At 37.7% G+C, this 20,667-nt stretch overlaps 1 protein-coding gene across 1 annotated transcript; it reads left to right on the top strand.

Moving 5' to 3' along the window:
• Positions 1 to 4,765: 4,765 nt before the first annotated feature.
• LOC142985957 (uncharacterized) lies at positions 4,766 to 5,266 on the top strand. The gene has a single exon (XM_076134194.1). The coding sequence runs from the start codon at positions 4,766 to 4,768 to the stop codon at positions 5,264 to 5,266; it is 501 nt and encodes a 166-aa protein (XP_075990309.1).
• Positions 5,267 to 20,667: the final 15,401 nt, after the last annotated feature.

The following is a 20,667-nucleotide window of genomic DNA, read 5'->3' on the forward strand; positions in this document are numbered from 1 at the left end:
TTTTCTATGAAAATATACTTGAAAATGCGTCATTGACGCTATGTTATAAAAAAATAACATAAACAACTTCTTATGTAATTATAAGTCTCAAGCAATAGATACTTTTAAGTCCGTAATATAACAAAAAAGAGCTTTAAAACTTAACGTTAAATAATGAAAAATCAATGTTCATTAACATAGAAAGACCGAGAAAGAATTTAAAAAAATTGCAATCCTTTTTTGGCTCTCCTGAAAAATGGCGTTTTGTCCCTTACATTAATTCATATTTCCGTAGTCGATATATGCAACATAAAATTCTGAGACCGGGAGAAATACGTGTGTCCATGTGATGTGAGCTTTAGATTTAATAAAGTTAGTCCATTAGATGTAGAAAAAGTAATTAATATGTTATCTATTCGCAAATCACCTGGCCTGGATGGAATAAGAGTAGAAGATATAAGGTACCTACGAAAACAAATTAGTCCCATACTGGCCAACTTTGTCAACCTTTGTTTAACCAAAAGTTTATACCCTGACCAACTTAAAAGCGCCATAGTACGTCCAATTTATAAGTCCGGAAGCCACCTGGAATATGTTAACTACAGGCCAATAGCTATATTATCTGTGATAGACAAAATCGTCGAAAAAATTGTTGTTGGACAAATTACTACATTTTTAGAGTCGAATAACATGATAAGTGACATCCAGCATGGTTTCAGAAGGGGTAAGAGTACTGTGTCTGCTCTGACGAGCTTTGCAGATTACATAAACGAGAGTTTGGATTCCGGGAAACAGCTGATAGCACTTTTTATCGATTATAAAAAAGCGTTCGATACGCTGGATCATGATGTACTGCTGCAGGCCATGGATGAGTGTGGCATACGTGGCCGCACCAACAATTGATTCAGAAACTACCTAAGTAAAAGAAAAATACGTACTGTTATCAATGGAGTGACTGGGGAAGACGCTGTTGTCAGGTTGGGTGCACCGACTTGTTCAGTATTTGGGCCCGTAGGGTACATTATGCACGTTAACAGTGTATCGAATGTAGTGGCCAACTGTGAGGTGTTTATGTACGCAGACGATATGTGTGTCCTTTATGCCTCTAAAGATACCTCGCAGGTGCAAATAAATATACAGACAGATTTTGAAAATATAACGAAATGGGCTCACGATAATGGTATCATACTTAATCTCACCAAAACAACATGCATGCATCTTCACTCTCCATACAACCAAATCGCGAAAAATGTAAATATTGAGAACCTTAACATAATAGGACACACATACATACGAATGCCTTCATAAAAACAAACTAGATTGTAAGTGTGATACGTTACAATATGTTGACAATTTTAAATATTTAGGATTTGTGATATAATTCTTTAGCGCAGTAAAAAATCTCAAATAAACAATTTAAAATGTCAAATCAAGCTGAAGTATTGAAGTATCGCACAACACGGCCGTACTGACGCCGCGCACACGCATTCTTACAGCCTCCAGGGCGAGGAGCGGCGCGAGTGTGCGCTGCGGTGCGGCGCCGGCGGCTCTCTTCGATAGTTCGAGCAGTTTGCTCGCGGAAGACGAAAAGTATTAGGCACCCCCAATAAAGTTACTACACACCTGACACCTGTGCTATTTGAACAATTAATAAATTAATCGTATGTTGAAAAGTGATCCTGGTGTCTTAAATCACTATTCAAAACAATGAGCGGTACATTTTAGTGGCATACGTTACATCTGATGCAACAATATCAAAATATTATAATTTCTTAAATCTTTGTTTTTAATGTTTTGTCTTTCTGCATTTGGAAGTCTTACCGTAAAGCTAGAACATTTGTGGTTTTGTGGTAACATCAAATATCGCGATAACATCAAAAGCTGCTTTAAAAAACGCATTAATGCAAGAATGGAATGCATTTTCTCCAGAGTAATTTAAGAAACTTGTACGTAATATGCAGACAAAGTAGCTGCTGTGATAAAATCAAAGGGTGGCCAAACAAAATATTGATGTTTTTATAGTATTCTAATGGAAATAAAGTACTTTAATTTTCATTAAAATTACAATTAGTTCTATTTCTCTGCAATCTTGAAATATGCAGTATTTTATAGGGTGCCTAATACTTTTGGCCAAGGCTGTACGTAACAAAGATAGGATAGGCCAATATGGATGCTTCGTACTTTTGTCCGTGGATAATGATAGTTATGACTTATGATGAGCTAGTTTCTCTGATAAGAATATTGATGGATATTGATTGTTATCACTATGTTCATTTTTTTTATGGATAAGTTATAAAAATGATTCGTGTTTATTTTATTAGCTTTAATTTGGTTTTATGTAGGTACTAAATATCAAAGTATTCGTACCTAATAAAGGTTATTTTTGTGTGAAACAGTTTCTGCAAAGTAATTTATACATACCTACATCAATATTTTTTGTAATGTTATTCGGTATTTGAATAAAACTACAATGCGAAGAGTAACAACTGTCACAAGTAAAACTAGTAACTCGTGGCAGTCATAGGTCAAAGTTTGTCACATAATTTTATTGAATCTACGTAAATTGTAATGCACTCGCTGGGTACCTAACTCGTCACCGAGTCGGTAGCGCGGGCGCCTGCGCGACGTTGGCGCGGGCGGCAAGGACACGAGGCGGCGCGTGCGCCTGCGCGGTGCGGTTTGTCGGCTCTCTTTGATTACGGACATTATTTGAAATTTCTATGATTGATGCAGTTCGTGCTTATCACTCGCGGAAGACGGATGTTATCCAAATTTCGGTTTCGTGTTAGTCGTGTCGTGTGTGAACTGTTGTCAATTGTTAATTGTTATTGTTTAAGTTTTGTGTTGTTAGTGTTTTTATTGTTATTTTTTTTGTTATTATTATTATTGTTGTTGTTATTATTGTTATTTTGTGGCGAAATGCAGTTCAGTGCGCGTGAGTACGCAGAAATGCTGATGTGTTACGGTAAAGCACGTGGTACGGCAACGCACAGCGACACCCAAACGCTCGCCATCCCACGGACAGTCGCGTGATTACCAGGGCGTACCAACGCGTGTTGGATAATCAGCCGATTGTCCCGCAGCAGGAAGGTGCCGGAAGAATGTTGCGTCTACGTGTGGTGGAAAATGTTTTGGAAGCTGTGCACCAGAATCCGCGTTTAGGTACACGTACGTAATTGAGGTAAGTGAGTTTTCATAACAATTTGCTATTATCAGCACCTCATGTTATTTATTGTAGGGACACATATTATATTCTATTTAGCTTGTCTAAGCATAAGTTCGTGCGATACTTCAGTCGGTACTCAACCACTGTAAACGATAGGTGTGTACCAATAAACACCAGTGAAATATTAACCTTAATTTTATTTATGTTCCCGAATACACGTACACATCCACATTGGTGACCCCGACAACTCCACATTGGTGACCCCGACAACAAACCTCCACATTGGTGACCCCGACAACGAAAACGCAACCTTCAGCAACGTGGCATCGACGCACGTGCACATGGCCAGCGAACAAGAAATAGCGCATGTGAAGCGTGGCAACAGCCAGCAGATAGACAGAAGATCTTGAACACGGTGACAAGCTCGATAATTGAAGACATGATTTTCCGTAGCAGTACCTACAATGTGGCAACGAAAGAACACGCGCATGGTTAGCGACAACGAAAATCGCAACATGTGACACGTGGCAGCCAGCTTGCCGGAATATGGAATCGTCGAGAGCAATGACGAAGAGCAACACGGCGACATGGGCAGCATATACTAGGATATCCTGGAGAGGCGTACGACACTACGCAGCATGCTCCGAGGACGGTAGACGACGAGGGACCGGCGGTGGCACTCTATGGAACAGTGCACGCGTCAAAGCCACTCATCACACTTGGAAGCGAGGATGGATACCGCTCAGTGTTGGATGGTGCACCCTGTCTTACCTCAGTACGGCCCAGTTATGTGAAAAACGCGGAATAAGATCGCCGAAAAAGATCGCGGAAAAGGATCGCAGAAAAGGATCGCGGAAAATGGTTGCAGAAAAAGATCATAAAAATTTTTGCTTTGTGTTCGTGTATAATATACAATATGTGTTTTTTTAAAATAGATTTAGCTGATGTGATAATAATTTGTTCTTTGTATAACGTATTATAATATCGTGGTCATTGTTTATCATTACTTGGAATTTTACTAGAGCTCACATAGCGGTCATGGTATCGTGTGTCAATATTGTTATTGTTAGTCAGAACGCAGAGTTAGCGAGATAAGTATACTATGGTTTTGCTGTTCGTTATTTCTTGATGTGTTTAATGTTTATTGTTCTTATACCATATGTATAATCAATGTCAAAATTTTATAAATAAAATTTTGGTAAAAGGGGGAGTATTGTAGCGACACTGCTGACGCTACATTGTGTAGTCAGGCGCACGCCTGCGAAAGTCCGACGCGGCAGTCGTCTCCGCGCACTCATTTAGTTAGGACATATATTTAGTTATTAATATGTAGTAGTTTATTGTAATAGTCTGGTACCAGAAAATATATATATCATGTATAATGAAGTACGTTATTTATCGCCACCACCCCGAAGCACAAACCTCCACATTGGTGACCCCGAACGGTGAATAAAATGAACTTTGTCTTTGAACATTTTGGTATTTATATGTGATAACTGAACAGTTGAACAGTGGTATTATACTTACGAATTTTGAGAGTTTATACGGGTTATATCGTACCGACTCCCTCCGCAATACGTGTGGCTGAGGTTAAACACAGAACGGCGTTTTGATAGCATAATGACATCCGCTAGCGAAGAAAAATCTGGAGAGAGTACTAACCTGATATACGGAGACATGGCACAAATTACCGTGGCGTCAAGGATTCCCGAATTTTGGACCGACCAACCTCGATTGTGGTTTGTACAAATGGATGCGATATTGGCACCACAGAAGCTGTCGGACGAAGCCAGATATAACTTAGCGATAACGAAATTGGGTAAAGATGTTATATCCCAACTTACTGATTATCTTTTGAAGCCGCCGAATACGAAAAAGTACGAAGGTCTGAAGGAACGCCTACTTACAATTTTTGAAGAGACTCAGACACGACGTTTACAGAAATTAATAGGAGAAATGGAACTGGGTGACCAGCGACCTTCACAGTTACTCACGAAAATGACCGATTTAGCTCGTGGAAAAATATCTAGTGAGACTCTAAGAATACTTTGGCAAGGGCATTTACCAGAATCGGTGCGTGCTGTATTGACAGTAGCAGATACCACGGAACTTGAGAAATAAGCGAAAATGGCAGACAAGGTCGTCGAGAATATTAGGCCATTGCAAATAACCGAAGTAACACAAAGTACCGGTACGGATGCGGTTGCATCTTTAGTGGCAGAAATCGCGCGTATAAATGTGAAGATAGATGAAATGCAGGCAAGAAACACTTCACGTTCAAGGCCACAATACAACAACAACTTTAACTATCGAAATTTTCAACGGAATAGATCCAACTCTAGAGGAAAGCGCAATCCTAATAGCCCTAACTGGTTGTGCTATTATCATCATCGTTACCGTACCAAGGCCCATAGGTGCTTGGCCCCTTGCAACTGGAAAAGTACATCCGCGACAAACGGAACGCAGTCGGAAAACCAGTAGAAGTGCAGTCGGCGACGGGAGACTGTACACAAATGACTAATAACCGTCTTATTGTCACAGATCAGGCGACTGGATTGCGATTTTTGATAGATACAGGCGCTAATGTATCAGTTTTACCGTACAAGAACAGGTTAGTTCAAACATGTAATTATCCATTGTCTAGTTATAAACTTTTCGCAGCCAATGGCTCTCAAATAAATACGTATGGTGTTTAAACGCTTATGTTAAATTTAAAATTAAGACGTCCGTATAAATGGACTTTTATATTAGCAGATGTAAAACAACCTATAATCGGTGCAGATTTCCAAGCTGTAAGTAACGCAACATACGGATCGTAAGCAAATACTTTACCATACAGCTCGGCACCGTTTCTCAATATTTATTACGTTTATGTACATATCATTTATGTTTATGTATTTACACTCATATTGCTTATTTATGTTATTATTTATTTGTACACTCTTTCTTAACTCACTTTCCTTCCTCTTTTAAACACCTTTGTAATTATCTCTGCATCGCCCGAAGGTAGACTGGCAGAAAATGCCCCTGGCATTAAGTCCGCCTTTATACAAAGGAGATAGGCAAGTATGGGCCTGAAGGTTACAGGATGGAAATTATGCCTAAAATTCATGAAATATTTTTTAGGAATTTGTGGTAAAATATCAGTAATCAATTCTATGGGATATGAAATGTAACAGTAACTAAGCAGTAAACGATACTGTTATCAATGGATGTCATAATAAGCGTATCCATTACAGCAAAGAAAATGTTGCCACTCACAAAAACGATTTTTTTTAATCGATTCGATCAATCAATGTCCAATCATCTTTTTTTATTTTTGAATTTCTATAAGCAGAAACCGTATAAAAATAAAGATTTTTTTTTTCGATAACGTGCTAAAGTATTGTGTAATTATTTTTTTTGTTATTTCAATGAAATGATTTTCTTATTTTTGAATCATTGTTATTAATCGATTATATAATCGATCGTGCACTAGAATTAACTGGCAAGGATTATAAACTTTAAAAAAAAGTCAACTATGTCAACATTCGGTTCGCATTGCGGTTTCGAGTATTTGTATTGTGATGTGAATTATTTCGTGTGATTTCCTAATTATTTCATCGACACTCGCTACGATTACGGACTCTGCCAATTGCTGCTATCACGAAAGACCTGCACCTGCACAACGGATACTAATTACCTGCCTCAGCGATAAACTACTCACACTACATTGTGTTCGATTGGACGTTTTACGAAATGAGCACACTAAACTGTGTAAACTGTGGCATCAGTTTTGCCCGTAGTAACGCTATTGGCATGCATTTGTTGCAAGATGAAGCAATACTTGCACTTGTTCAACAGTGAACGGCTCCTCTTACGGTCAGTATTCCGTAGACTAATGTTACAAGCCATTTAATTACATCAGTCTTCCATAGGAAAGTGCTTATATCAACATCGATTTATTTATATTCTGTTGTTTACGTTATGTGAAGATCAAACTGTGTATGTTAGGTTAACATTTGGTTTAACTGATGACTTATTTTCAGGTTAACCTTTCTGATCATCTATGTGAAGCATGCTGGAATCTTGCAAACGATTCTCTGGGAATTGAGAATTGTGCAGCTGCCTCTAATATAGGCCATCAACGTGTATGCATTTATTGTGGACGTTCTGTATTGCGTACACGGTCTTATTTGCTGAGAACTGACTCTGAACGGGAACAGAGAACTCATAATGTAATTAACCAGATTTAGTACCACCCGCACAATTTTTAGATAATATATTAATTGTATATGATGATGATGATGAATAAATGTTTATCACAATTTTTTTTTTTTTTATAAACAACATAATAATACAATACCGAAACTCCCTTCCTACTATTTTACAAGATAAAGGATTCATGAATTCGCTTAACCTGACATAACCTAACTTTTTGTTACGTCCCCATCAATATTTCGACTTTCCCATTGAATAGCTATATAATTTTAACACACATGAAACCTGCATACATCGATCTACAAATTATCCAAATATTATCCATGTAACAGTCAGGCCCAAGATTGTATGAAAGTTTGCCATCTCCTTTGTATATTGAGTTTAAATAAAACAAAAATAAAAACCTCGCTATGTTTTGCAGTCGGTTAGCTCACAGAATAGGGACACGGTTAATGTAATGTGTGATGGCGGTTGGAAAAATGAAAATATGAGGGTGGATGGACATTCGTCCGTCTTTTGTATTGTCTACTTGCAAAGGAGATCATCCAGGCTCCATAAATTTTTGGGCCTTTTTTCAAAGTGCCGGCCAGCAAAAAAAAGTGGCATGTATCCATAGAGCTAGCATATGTCAATGGCATGAAACCGGTAGGGTCACTTTGAACCGAGTTATACAGGTTTGAAGATTTATAATATTCAAACATTTATTCATTTCTGAAAGTGCTGTGAAACATATGCGCATACGCACCACTCCCATCGTCGTGAGCCGGGACGATCACATAACGATTCTGATAAGTGTGTTACAGTAGGGAATTACATACAAATAATACTGATGAGCTCGAGTTGATACGGTCACGACCCGTTTCCGAGTTGATACGTGTGCTTACGACCTTAAATGAACTTCAGAGTGGTCGCTTCACAATGAAAATTGCCTTAGATAGTTCATTCTAGCAAAATCAATCATTATTTTATGTTTCACAGGACTTTCAGAAATGAATAAATGTTTGAATATTATGAATCTTCAAACCTGTATAACTCGTTTCAAATTGAACCGGTTTCATGCCATACTAACTATTGCTTCAAATGGCTAGCTCTATGGATATATGCCACTTTTTTTTGCTGGCCGGCACTTTGAAAATAGGCCCAAAATGGATGATCTCCTTTAGTCTTAGTAAGAGGGATTTCAGCAACTTTATCTTTTCTTCTTTTCAAGATTGAACAAGGGTTGTCAGGTAGTAATTTATGCATCTTTAAAAGTGTTTTGAATATATAGGGTCTTCTCAAAATAGCTGGTGATATTTTGGGAGGCGATACTACCCATGAATCTGATCACGAATCCGCAAAAAAAAATTTTTTTGGACAACTTATTTTTTTGCTTTTTTGTAGTGTGAGTGAGCGCTCGTGCACGAACACAGAAGCGGCTCGTCGTTACACGGCCGCCGCTTCTATGTGTGCGACCGCGACCGAGCGCTGTCAGCTGACGCCGCGAGGGGCGGTGACCGCGCGCGGGACGTTCTGTCTTAGTAACAATAATAAATACAAATTGATACTGATTTCCCATACTACTTTCAGTCGTGGACTGGCTAGCAACTACGTGATTAACGTAACTGTCTAATTAAAGTAATTGTTAAATTACTTACCTACACAACGTGTAACACTTAAATCTAAATTAACGAAAGCATAACTAGGAATCTTATTTACACACACACTGATAACAGTTAATTACGCACGGGCATCAGGCACTACATACCCAATTTTATCTTTCTAACGTTTTACGACAATTTTTGCTTCCTCGTTCTGATTCACTTTCACGAACACACGAATTGTTAACAAAGAAAAAACAAAATCATGGCTCATTCACCAATTACCGTATCACACCGTGCCCGCTCATGATCACGCGCGACAATAACAAATCACAGTTCAGAAAGGTTTAGAAAATAACAGTAATAACAAGCTCACGCATTGACTATGACTATTAAAAGTCCCACCGGACGCGCGGACATCCAAACGAAAGCGATCCTTAATAGGTACTAAGTTGTTAGTGTGACATACGTATGAAGCAAAATAAAATAAATAGACAGTTAGGGATGGACCCTAAAACTTAATTACATTTAATATCGATATTTATTTTTCATTAAAAACTTCAAATTAAACTATCTGGAGACTATCATTGAATGAGAAGTTATAATTAATGCAATGTTAATATTTATTTATTTATTTTTTTATTTTAAACTTCATATACATGTGTATATAGGCGGACTTAATGCCAAAGGCATTATCTACCAGTCTACCTTAGGGTGATGCAGAGATTGAAAGAAGTAGGTGTTTAAAAAAATATAAATAAAGGACGTTAAGAACCAGGTTTACCAATAAATAAAAATAAGGTCATGTATGTACGTGTACTCAAATATAAATAGGTTTATACATACATAATGATTAACAAATAAGAAACATTAAATACATATACCCATATACATAAATAAATAATAAAATATACTATATACTGAATTATACAATATATATTATGAATAATAAATATATATAAATAAAAACTAAGACGAGTGTGACGATTCTGCTACTTGTTTTAACAAGAGATTCCGCACTTTGCTCCTAAACGTATGACGGAGTTAGTGGACATCCTGATTTCAAGAGGGAGCGCATTCCATAATAAAACCGATTGGACAGGAAAGGAAGAGTTGACGAACCCAGAAGTGTGAGATGGACATAGAAGAAGAAGATTGTTTGAGGAACGGAGGTTACGGTTGTGATTGTCGCACAGATATTGAAAGTAGGGAGTTAGGTAGGCTGGGGGAGTAGAAGAAGAGAGAAAAGAGAAGAGAGTCGTGAGTGCACGTAAGTGTCGACGCTCACGAATAGGTAGCCACCTAAGTTGGGAGCGATAAGTAGATATATGATCATACTTGCGGAGGTTGAAGATGAATCGAATGCAGTTGTTAAGAAGACGGTCTAGTTTGTTGAGGAGATCTGCATTCAGGTCAAAGTAACACACATCACCATAGTCGATCAGAGGGAAGATTAAGGTCTGCACAAGCATAGCTTTAGTCCTAGAAGGTAAAAAGTTCTTAAGACGATAAAGAGCCCTCAGTATGCCAGTGACCCTTTTACAAACATTAGAAACTTGGGCTCTCCAGCTTAAAGTTGAGTCCAAGTACAGGCCAAGATCTTTTACGGTAGGGGTCAGTTCTATGGTAGAGCCATTAAATACAACTGGTGGTACCTGCATATGATCTAACCTACTAATGCTACGATTACTTCCTACAACTATAGCCTGGCATTTGGTAGGATTAACAGCCAAGCCGAATTTCATCGACCAACACTTGACATGCTCGAGGTCGTTATTTAACGTGGCGACAACTGAGGCTATAGAATCCACTGTTCCTTGCGAGTAGAGTTGCAAGTCGTCCGCATACAGATGATACGCTCCCTGAAGGTTTTTAGTCACAAGATTAATGTACAGCATTTGAACGACTCTTATGCAACTATCAGGCTGTATAACGACTGTATAAGCAGCTTGTGTGCTAGTTGGGTAGTTTATCAATAATTAGGGTGGGAACAGAGATGGTGTCAAATGCTTTTTTTAGGTCTAGGAATACGATCATACATTTATCTCCCTTATCCATACTGTCAGCCACCAAAGAAGTTAGAGCAGTTATATTGTCTTCTGTTGACATGCCTTGCCGAAAACCAAACTGTGTGTCAATTAAGATTTTGTATTTTTCACAGTAATTCACGAGTCTAGTATTTATTAGTTTTTATATTATTTTTGATATTGCTGGCAGGATGGAAATAGGTCTATAATTGTTGACATCGTTTCCGTCCCCGCCCTTATAAACTCGGATGACTAGTAACTTTTTAAGTTGCTCGGGAAAAACACCATGTCTAAAGCAGAGATTAGCAAGATGTGTCACGATTGGAACGATTGCTTGGCTTATGTATTTTAAAAATGTTGTAGGTATGTTATCCCATCCGGGTGCACTACCAGTTTTGAGACTCTTTAGTATCCCGCTTACTTCGTCAACATTGGAGTCTAAAAGAGCAAATGAGTTCACTTGTATATGTGAATATTTAGGTGTTCCATGATAATTTGATGTTTTATTTTTAATTTTCTCCGCTATTTTTTTGTCAATGCTGGTGAAATAATTGTTTATAAAGTCAACTGACTCAGAAGGACTTGACCTAATGTTAAGTAATTCAGTATATGGGTTTTTCGAATTGTTAGTATAAGTAATTGATTTAATGTTTTGCCAAAGTTGTTTATTATTAGTGACTGAATTACCCGAGAAGTTCGCATTCATATTTTATTTTTAATTTCTTGATTAAACTATTACAATGATTTCAAGTAAGTTAATTTTAGAATTTCATTATAAGGATAATTTCGGGATTTTTGCTGTAACTTATTGCGATTTTGAATGCATCTTAAAATACCACTGGTTATCCATGGTTTAACTGTACGCTTACTGTTAGGGATTGTTTTAGTAGTAGTGCTGTGCTGTAAGGATTCTGTTAATTTACTTTGTAGAAGTTAAGGTAATTGGCCAGGGTCGTCACAGAAAAGTAGGTCTGATATTTTATTATCTATTCAATATTTAATAGCCTGTTCGTAATTAATAGTTGTAGTAATTTTGTTTATTGTTCGTTTTATTTTTGTTTTAGATAGACATAAAATTTTTGTGTAATGATCGTTTATAGTGGTGTGGAGAATAGCAATACTAGCAATTGATTTTTGTCTGTTTATTTTAATCATAAAATGATCCAAGCATTTCGCTTCACGTGTAGGAAATATATGGCCAGGCAGTACAGTGACAACATGTTTAGATAGTTAGCTCTATTATTATAAACGTACGCAGGTTCGTTGTCCCTAGGTATAAGATTAATGTTATTATCCCACGCACAAATAATGTATTAAGGTGTGAATTGAGGGAGTCAATGAAGCTGTCTGTCTGTGTTTGAGTTAAAAGGTGACCGGTAAATAGCTAGAACGATATTATTCAATATTTCTAATTGGAGGCACGAAGCTTGTGTCAGGCTTATTTCTCTAACTTTAACTTTTAAATATTTTTTTATATATGTCACTACGCCGTCGTTTTGGTTAAGTTTACGATTAGTCGCAGAGCAATGGTAATTATTAATTTGTGGGATAGGTTTTTTAGGGTCAAGTCTACATTCTGTGAGTATTAAAATGTCCGGATCAAATTTTAGAGTGGATAAGAAGACTGTAATGTCGTCGAAGTTGCAGTAAATACTTCTTATATTTTGGGATATAATAGTCATGTCATTCTTACTAATGTTAATATGCTTGTAAATCCGTACAACCACATTGAAAACTGCGTGCAATTTCAATATCATCTATGTCCTGTACAGCTTGTAATGTGCTATCCATTATCTTTACATATATGATTTCCAGACATCAAAGCCTGATACGCATAAAATAAGTAACAAGCAGTATTTTTTATAAAATATATATGTAGTGATATAAGTTACGAATAATTTCAGATCACTATAAGTATAATTTGTTAAAATTACTTCTCTTAAAGACGTGCAATAATTTATGTTATTAAGTGTGTAGTGTGTATGGTGTATGTTTGTGTGTCAATAATTATTGAATGTGTTATAATTTGTGTAAGTTTTAGAAGTTACAAAGTGTGACACGTGATAAGGATTGAGAAATTGACAAAATGAACAACGAATTTTAGCAGTAGACCATATAAAGTTCGCTTTTTATGTCGTATACCTAGGAAAAAAAACATATTAATTAGTATAGGAGCATAGATCCATCCAAATTGGCAGCCATATACTAATTCTAGTCAATTACAGTCGATTAGTTTTTGTACTTGTTCCTCACTCCTAATTGTTACGGTTGGACATATACCTTTTCATACGCCGTCCAGCAAAATTTATAGGCTCCAGATTTAGTTAACTCTCTGGCTAGGAAGTGAAGACGAGAGCCGTGCTCGGACAGGTAAATCGGAGTTTCTTCATGTGAAGTGAATCCCAAGTGTTTACATGTTAGTTTATATTTGTGAGTTTTATTAAAAGCCTTACTCTTTTTCAAAACTTCGGATTTCAAGATGGTGGAACATGTGTCCACAATAATAGGTTGATTTTGGCTTTCATTATTTTTCCCACGCAGTCTGTAGGTATATGTCCTTCACATCAGATTTTAAAAAGTTACACTCCAAGTTACAAGCTAAACAGCCCATCAGGTCTATAAGTTCGTCCTCACTTTCGTTACCCCGTTTAGGAACATTTTTAATAACAAAGTTTAGTTTCCGACTTCCAATCTGAATCCATTTTGTTTTCCAGGATCGATATACAGGGTCTTCTCATAATAGCTGATATTCGGGAGGTGATACTGCCCATGAATAGGGAACATGCAAATACGATATTTATGAAAATTTTATGATTAAAATGTTAAAAAAATATAAAAGAAGGACTACTTCAACATTTTTATTTTAAATTATGTTGATTTTTAACAATAATTACGAATTAAAATTACGTAAAACGAAACGCATTTCAAAACACCAATCAGCGTTCAGTGACGTCACTCCTGCTATGTCAACTTTTGAGAGGTTAACTTTGCGTGTGAAATTGATTATTAGCAGTGAATATTATTTACGTTTTTAATAAAAATGGAAGTTGGGTTTATCAAAGCAGACTCCAGGAATTTACCAAAAGTTAGTGTCGACTTTTTTGTCGTGAGTCCAGAGTTTTCAAGTGTAGAAATGAAGGGGACTAAATTACTACGGTATGCATGAATCGTAGTTTAAACTTTGTTTGCATTTTATTCAGCGATTTCTAAACATAGCAGTTATATTTTAGCTCAACGAGAGAATCTTACGGCGATAACGCAATCGGTTATGTGCAAATTAAAAGAGATGGAGATCTGTCAAATTAAAAATATATTATTGAGAAGTTTTGTAAATACTTAGGTACAGTACCAGCAATAATAACAAGTATTCGCCAACTTACGTCAAAGTGGTCTTCACAGCAACGAATAATAGTCTTTGGAGAATAATAGTCATTCCTCTTTGCAGCTTGAAACCACTTTCTTCTCAGTTTTGGGTCAGAAGGTCTAGTCAAAAACAATTTATTTGGAAACTTTGTTGAAGTAGATGGACACATTGGCACAAAACATGAGTCAACACGACTTTTTATCGGAATTTTATGGGTATTATTGTGATCACCTGATGTTGATGGATACTCCATTTTAAATTATTACAAAAAAATAATAAGTAGAAAGTCGAGAAAATTTGCAATTTATGATAACCGACGTAGGCAAGCACGACCAGTGACAGATAGGAGTGACGTCATCGTGAGTGTAGGTCTGTTTTGGCGCGAAAATTTAAACGATCCGTTTAAAACCGCATTTTTTTACGATAAATTAGATTGTTTTAATTTTTTAATATGGTTATGACCTATTTTACATGGAATTCTATAAAATGAAATCAAAACTAAAAATATTGCATGTTCCCTATTTGATCACGAATCCGCAAAAAAAAAATGTTTGCACAACTTTTTTTTCGTATTTCGGTAATTCTCACTACGCAGTACGCACACATAGAAGCGGCTCGTCGTTATACGACCGCCGCGACCGAGCGCTGTCAGCTGACGCCGCGGGGAGCGATGACCGCGCGCGGGGCGTTCTGTCCTAAATAAATTTAACCCATTACTGTCCCACTGCTGGGCAAGGGTCTCCTCCCGTAATGAGGGAGGGGTTAGGCCTTGAGTCCACCACGCTGGCCAAGTGCGGGTTGGGGACTTTGCATGCCCTCAATAAATATACATATGTTTTATATGTTCTGTCTTAGTAACAATAATAATTAATACAAATTGATACTGAATTCCCATAATTTACAACTTTCAGTCTTGGACTGGCTAGCAAATACCTGATTAACGTTACTATGCCATTTAAGTAATTGGGCCAAACACAAATTCGGTCGATGAGAAAAAATCAATAAAAATCGCTTTGAAAATCGCTTTGAAAATCACCCTTTATTTAGATTGTGTTCTATGTTTATTCTAAAAAATATCGACACACACAGATCAGTCTTGAATATTTTTGCAAAAATCACAATTTTTATTTTCATCTGCACACAGAAAAGACTTAATTGTCCACAGTTTATATCATAAACCGTATTTAATCAATCACAGTTTACGACTTATCTAATAAATCTAGTACAATGTGCTCAAAACAGTATTCACTTCCCTTACTAAATAATTACTCTAACTAAATACTCACGGAATGTACTTCTTTCCTGATGACATTTCACAGAAAAGTACAATTTTCTACAGAATGATTAAATCCTGACTATTTCACATCAGCTTGTTACTATTTGAAAAAAATAAGTACAAATGCTCAAAATAAAATTATTCATCATAGTAAAGTAAACAGTATAACAATATGAGAATATATTGGAAATTAAATAATAATCACAAGAAGTACACAGAAAGGACATCATTTCTGATGATATTATAAATAAAATATATTAATTTTACTCTTCAGAATCCTGTATACCGTAATACCATAGGCAAGCGTCGTTTTTTCAAAGAAACATTTATTTCTACGGAAGAATCTGAATTTTCTGAAAAGAAACGACGTATTCTCTTTATGGGTCTTTCGATTGGCAAATTTAAGTTTTCACTCAAGTTATCAGGGGTTAACCTTTCAAAAAAAACCGGGTGTTATAGACTCAGTTGTTGCGTTACTAGTGCCTGAACTATTAGAAGAAGATAGATTAGATCGGGATTCAGATGGGCTATTGCGATTATTGGATGGTCCTGCTTGAGGAGAAACAGGTGATAAATCAGGATCAGATAATACAGAATTAGTACGTGTATTTGGAATTTTAAACTGTATTTGAATCTGTCCTAGTTCGTAATGCACTGTTCGTGGGCTGTACAATTTAAACAACTAAGCCGTCTGGCACGGATAATATTAGGATTCTGAACATCCCACAAGACATGACGTATTTTGAGCGTTCCTCTGAAAGGACGTGTGGCACTCTTATTCAAAAGCTGATCTACTTCGGAAAACTTAGATTCATCGATCGTTTAGGTTTCTACGCCGCGACAATTTACCTTTAAACATGCCATTAAATCATCTAAATTCGATACGTCGTTTCCTCTCGCCACATGATTGTCACAAATGCGCTTGACGCATCCGCCAACACCATCTGGCGCACCTTTTCCGTGTCCGCGCTCAGTAAAATGCCAATTAACTGTCGTAACGGAAAACTCTTTGCTTAATAGCGTAGCCAGTAAAAAAAACATAGACTTGTTACGATATTGAGTTAGGGGCCCATCACTTAAAATATGCAATATTTGTAAATTTGGAGTTAGTTCCTTAATTCTGTTTAAAAGAGCAATCAGGTGAATACATATGGCTGATGGATCGTGGCGCAGATTCTCTGATACTGTACAAAAGCATGTAGTGTTAATATAATATTAGGAGGGTCTAAGTTGCTGTTATAATATACGCATGTATGTATGTAGCGATAGTTGAGATTTGGATCCACCAAAATGCGCCGATTGTACCTCCTGTCCATACTTACAATTATAATTTTCAGAAAAATCTTTATGAAGTCAGGCACTTTGCTTCGTGTCGAACGGTCACTCTTTTACTCGCACTGGTCATTTTTTCTAACAAAGTCAGTGTATCTCAAAGTTAACGCGTAGTCATTTATCATCTTTTATTTTGCTGGGTTCTACTCTTGCAAGTTATTACTATGGATTCGCATAAATGCAGCACTTGCGCGGAACTCCTGACCGATGGGGCACATTGCACTATCTGCAACCAGGATCTGCATTTCCATTGTGCTGGAATCACTGAAGCTGGCTACCGCAAGTTAGGTGATAGAAGACATACCTGGCGCTGTGGTAAATGCAAGCAGTCTACTTCCACCCAGCCGGTCTCACCAAGAATGGAGTCAGAGTCGCTTGTTTTGAGAGAGATAAGGGCGTTATCTGAAAAATTGGGGTCTTTGGAATTTCTCAAGGACGAAATTGTGGCCTTAAGAAGCGAATTCGCCCAGATAAGAGCTTCCTTAAACGACACCAACAAGGAGATTAATGAATTCAACGCCCGAATTAGGGACATAAAGCAGCGCCTCACTCAAGTTGAAAAAACCCAAGACCAAGTTAGCTTGATGCAGTCTAGACTTGAGAAACTGGAGCAGGAGACTAACTCTGGTGAGCAATGGGCGAGGATGAATAACATCGAATTGAAGGGAGTACCACAGACAAGTAACGAGAATCTGTTTGAAATACTGTCAAAGATCGGCTCGCATATTCATTATCCTATAAACAAAAATTAAGTCAACTTCATCACAAGAATACCGACACGTGAGAAAGAGCGCACGAAACCGATTATAGTCTGTTTTTGCAATAGATATGTTAAAGAGGATTTTATCGCGGCAGCCAGAATAATTGCCAAAACCAGCCCGTTATCATGAGGACAAATAGGATTTTCTGGCAATCACAGAATTTATGTGAACGATCATCTTACTACACAAAACAAGCTTCTTCTATCAAAAACTAAGAAGGTGGCGGCTGCAAAGAATTTTCAATACGTCTGGGTGAAACACTCCAAAATATACGCAAGAAAAACCGACACATCGCACGTAATTACCATAAAAACCGACTTAGATCTCGCGAAATTAGTATAATACTCGTAATATTATTGTGTTTAGTTTTAAATTACCTTGCTTTACTACATTTTTTACATATCACTTGTGATAAGTTTGAGAACTGCTGGTCTAGTTGTCGTGCTCGGTGTTTTCAACTGTCCTGTGTGAGATGCACAGTGTTTACTAAACGTTATCTGTTAATTGTCCGTTTTTGTCAGTCGACACTGTACCGTATCACTATGACATTACTGTTCAATATGCTCTGTGTCACATTACACCGCGTGAGTCATCGCTACCGGCCAACTTTGAGTAAACAAGCTATTGTTTCTATTCATAACTCATTAGCGACGCATTTTCGAAACCTCAACACTGGTGGACACTGTGTCTTACTGTGTGTTTTAAATATCTATGGGTTTGTTCTAAGTACCGACAATTTCTTAAATTATCTTAGTAATATCGTTTTAGTACATAATTTAGATTCTAACTTATCGCTTTATTATTGTGATGTATTTAATGAATATACTGTTATAGTGCATATTGCAAAGTGATGTCTCTTAATATATATTATCAGAATGTACGCGGGTTAAGAACAAAAACACTTGATTTCTTTCGGAATGTTACATTGAATGCCTACGACGTTATAGTTCTTGTGGAGACCTGGCCAGTGGATAGTGTGTATAGTGGTGAACTGTTTGATGGGCGTTACTTGGTTTGGCGACGTGACCGTGACTATAAACGGACAGCCCAGACTAAGGGAGGTGGAGTCCTAATTGCAGTGCGGAAGGATCTAATAGTAGTGGAGAGGTCGGAATGGCTAAGCTCGGCCGAGGACCTTTGGATTACAATTGCTCTTAAAAGGTACAGACCGTCAGTTATTTATAATGTTCACATTTGCGCTCTTTACCTATGTAAAGAGAACGCAGGCAATTCTTTTGATTCTCAATTACAAAACTTCACAGAGAAATTAAATAATTTAATGTTGACGCATTTGACAGATAAATTCGTTGTTTTAGGTGACTTTAATTTTGGTAGTCAAGTAAATTGGACCGTTGACAGCAGTAGTAATACTATGATACCTTCAAATTTTTCTAATAAATATTTAACTGATTTCTTTGACACTGTACTCACCTGCAATTTATCTCAATTTAATAATATAAGAAATGTAAATGACAGATTATTGGATCTAGTTTTCTCCAACGGATTGGTATCGGTAATAGAATGTACTGAGCCGCTGTCTGTACCTATTGATCACCATCATAAACCTCTAGTCATTAATGCAGAGTTTGTAGAACTTCACAAGCTTGAAGAAAGGCTGTCCGAAAAATATATGTTTTATAACGGTGATTACAATTCTATCAAGTCTGAATTAGATTGTATTGACTGGGATGCGTTGTTGAGTAGGCAGCCTTTGGACGATGCGGTTGGCATTTTTTACGATAAGTTATATGAAATGAGAGACAAATATATACCCCTTAAATCAGTAAGACAAACGTCGCACCCCCGATGGTATAGTAAGGCATTGGTGAAGGTTTTAAAGGAAAAGACTAAATATCATCGTAAATACAAACGCTACGGGAATATTAGTGATTATCACTCGTTTTCATTGTTGCGTCAAAGAGCTACTGAGCTAGAGCAAGAGTGCTTTAATTCATATATTAATAATATAGAAACGTTGATAGTCTCAAACCCGAAGGCTTTTTGGTCTTATATTAAAAGCAAACAAACGAATGGCTCATATCCTAACATACTTCGGTATGGTGACGTAACTGCTGACACGGGTCAGGGTGTCTGTGATCTGTTCGCAACATATTTTAGTTCAAACTTTCAAAGTCCAAGGCTAGAAGTAGAAGCCAACCATCCCCTTCAAGAAACGCATGTTGGTAACTGTTAACGACGAGCGCCACGTCACCATAAATGGTCGCGATAACCGATCTCGTCTCTGATTGGTCGAACGACGCGTGGCCGATGCACGCGTGCAGTTGACGACGCGTTACCTTTTAAGGAAACGGTTTTGCGCGAGACGGCGTGGCGTGGCTATGACGCGCGGCCTTAAAAGGAAATGTGTCGCTGCATCGCAACGCGTTGACCAATCGGGGACGAGAATCGTCGTTAGAATAATAGTTAGAAATTATTACTTAATTGTGATTGGTCATGGATTTAGAATAAATACGCCTGCATTTTTGTACGGAAGTCAGTGCACAGTCAACATCGGAAGTATGAGCATTAAGAATAAAGTCTGAAGCCACGAAGAGAATTATTATTATACAGTCCACACCCTCAACAGTGGTCCATCGAGCAGGATTTGAAGAAGGAAGTACCAGCTCGAAGAAGTACCTCAAGACTGAAGGTCAAGCGGTCAAGCCCTAACCTGCCAACGGTCAAGCACGAACCTGCTAGCGGTCAAGCACGAACCCGCCATCGGTCAAGCCCGAACCTGCAACGGTCAGAACGGACCTGCAGCACCTGCATCAGAACCAGGACGAAGCAGCTGCTGTACCTGCATCGAGGGTGAACGTGACCTGCGGCACCGGGAGCTGAGCTGCTGCACCGGAGCTGTGAAGAGGCGGAGCGCGACCTGCGGCACCGGGAGCTGTGAAGAGGCGGAGCGCGACCTGCGGCACCGGGAGCTGAGCTGCTGCACCGGGAGCTGTGAAGAGGCGGAGCGCGACCTGCGGCACC

The sequence above is a fragment of the Anticarsia gemmatalis genome, chromosome W (genome assembly GCF_050436995.1).
Source record: "Anticarsia gemmatalis isolate Benzon Research Colony breed Stoneville strain chromosome W, ilAntGemm2 primary, whole genome shotgun sequence".
In the NCBI taxonomy this organism is placed as follows: domain Eukaryota; kingdom Metazoa; phylum Arthropoda; class Insecta; order Lepidoptera; family Erebidae; genus Anticarsia; species Anticarsia gemmatalis.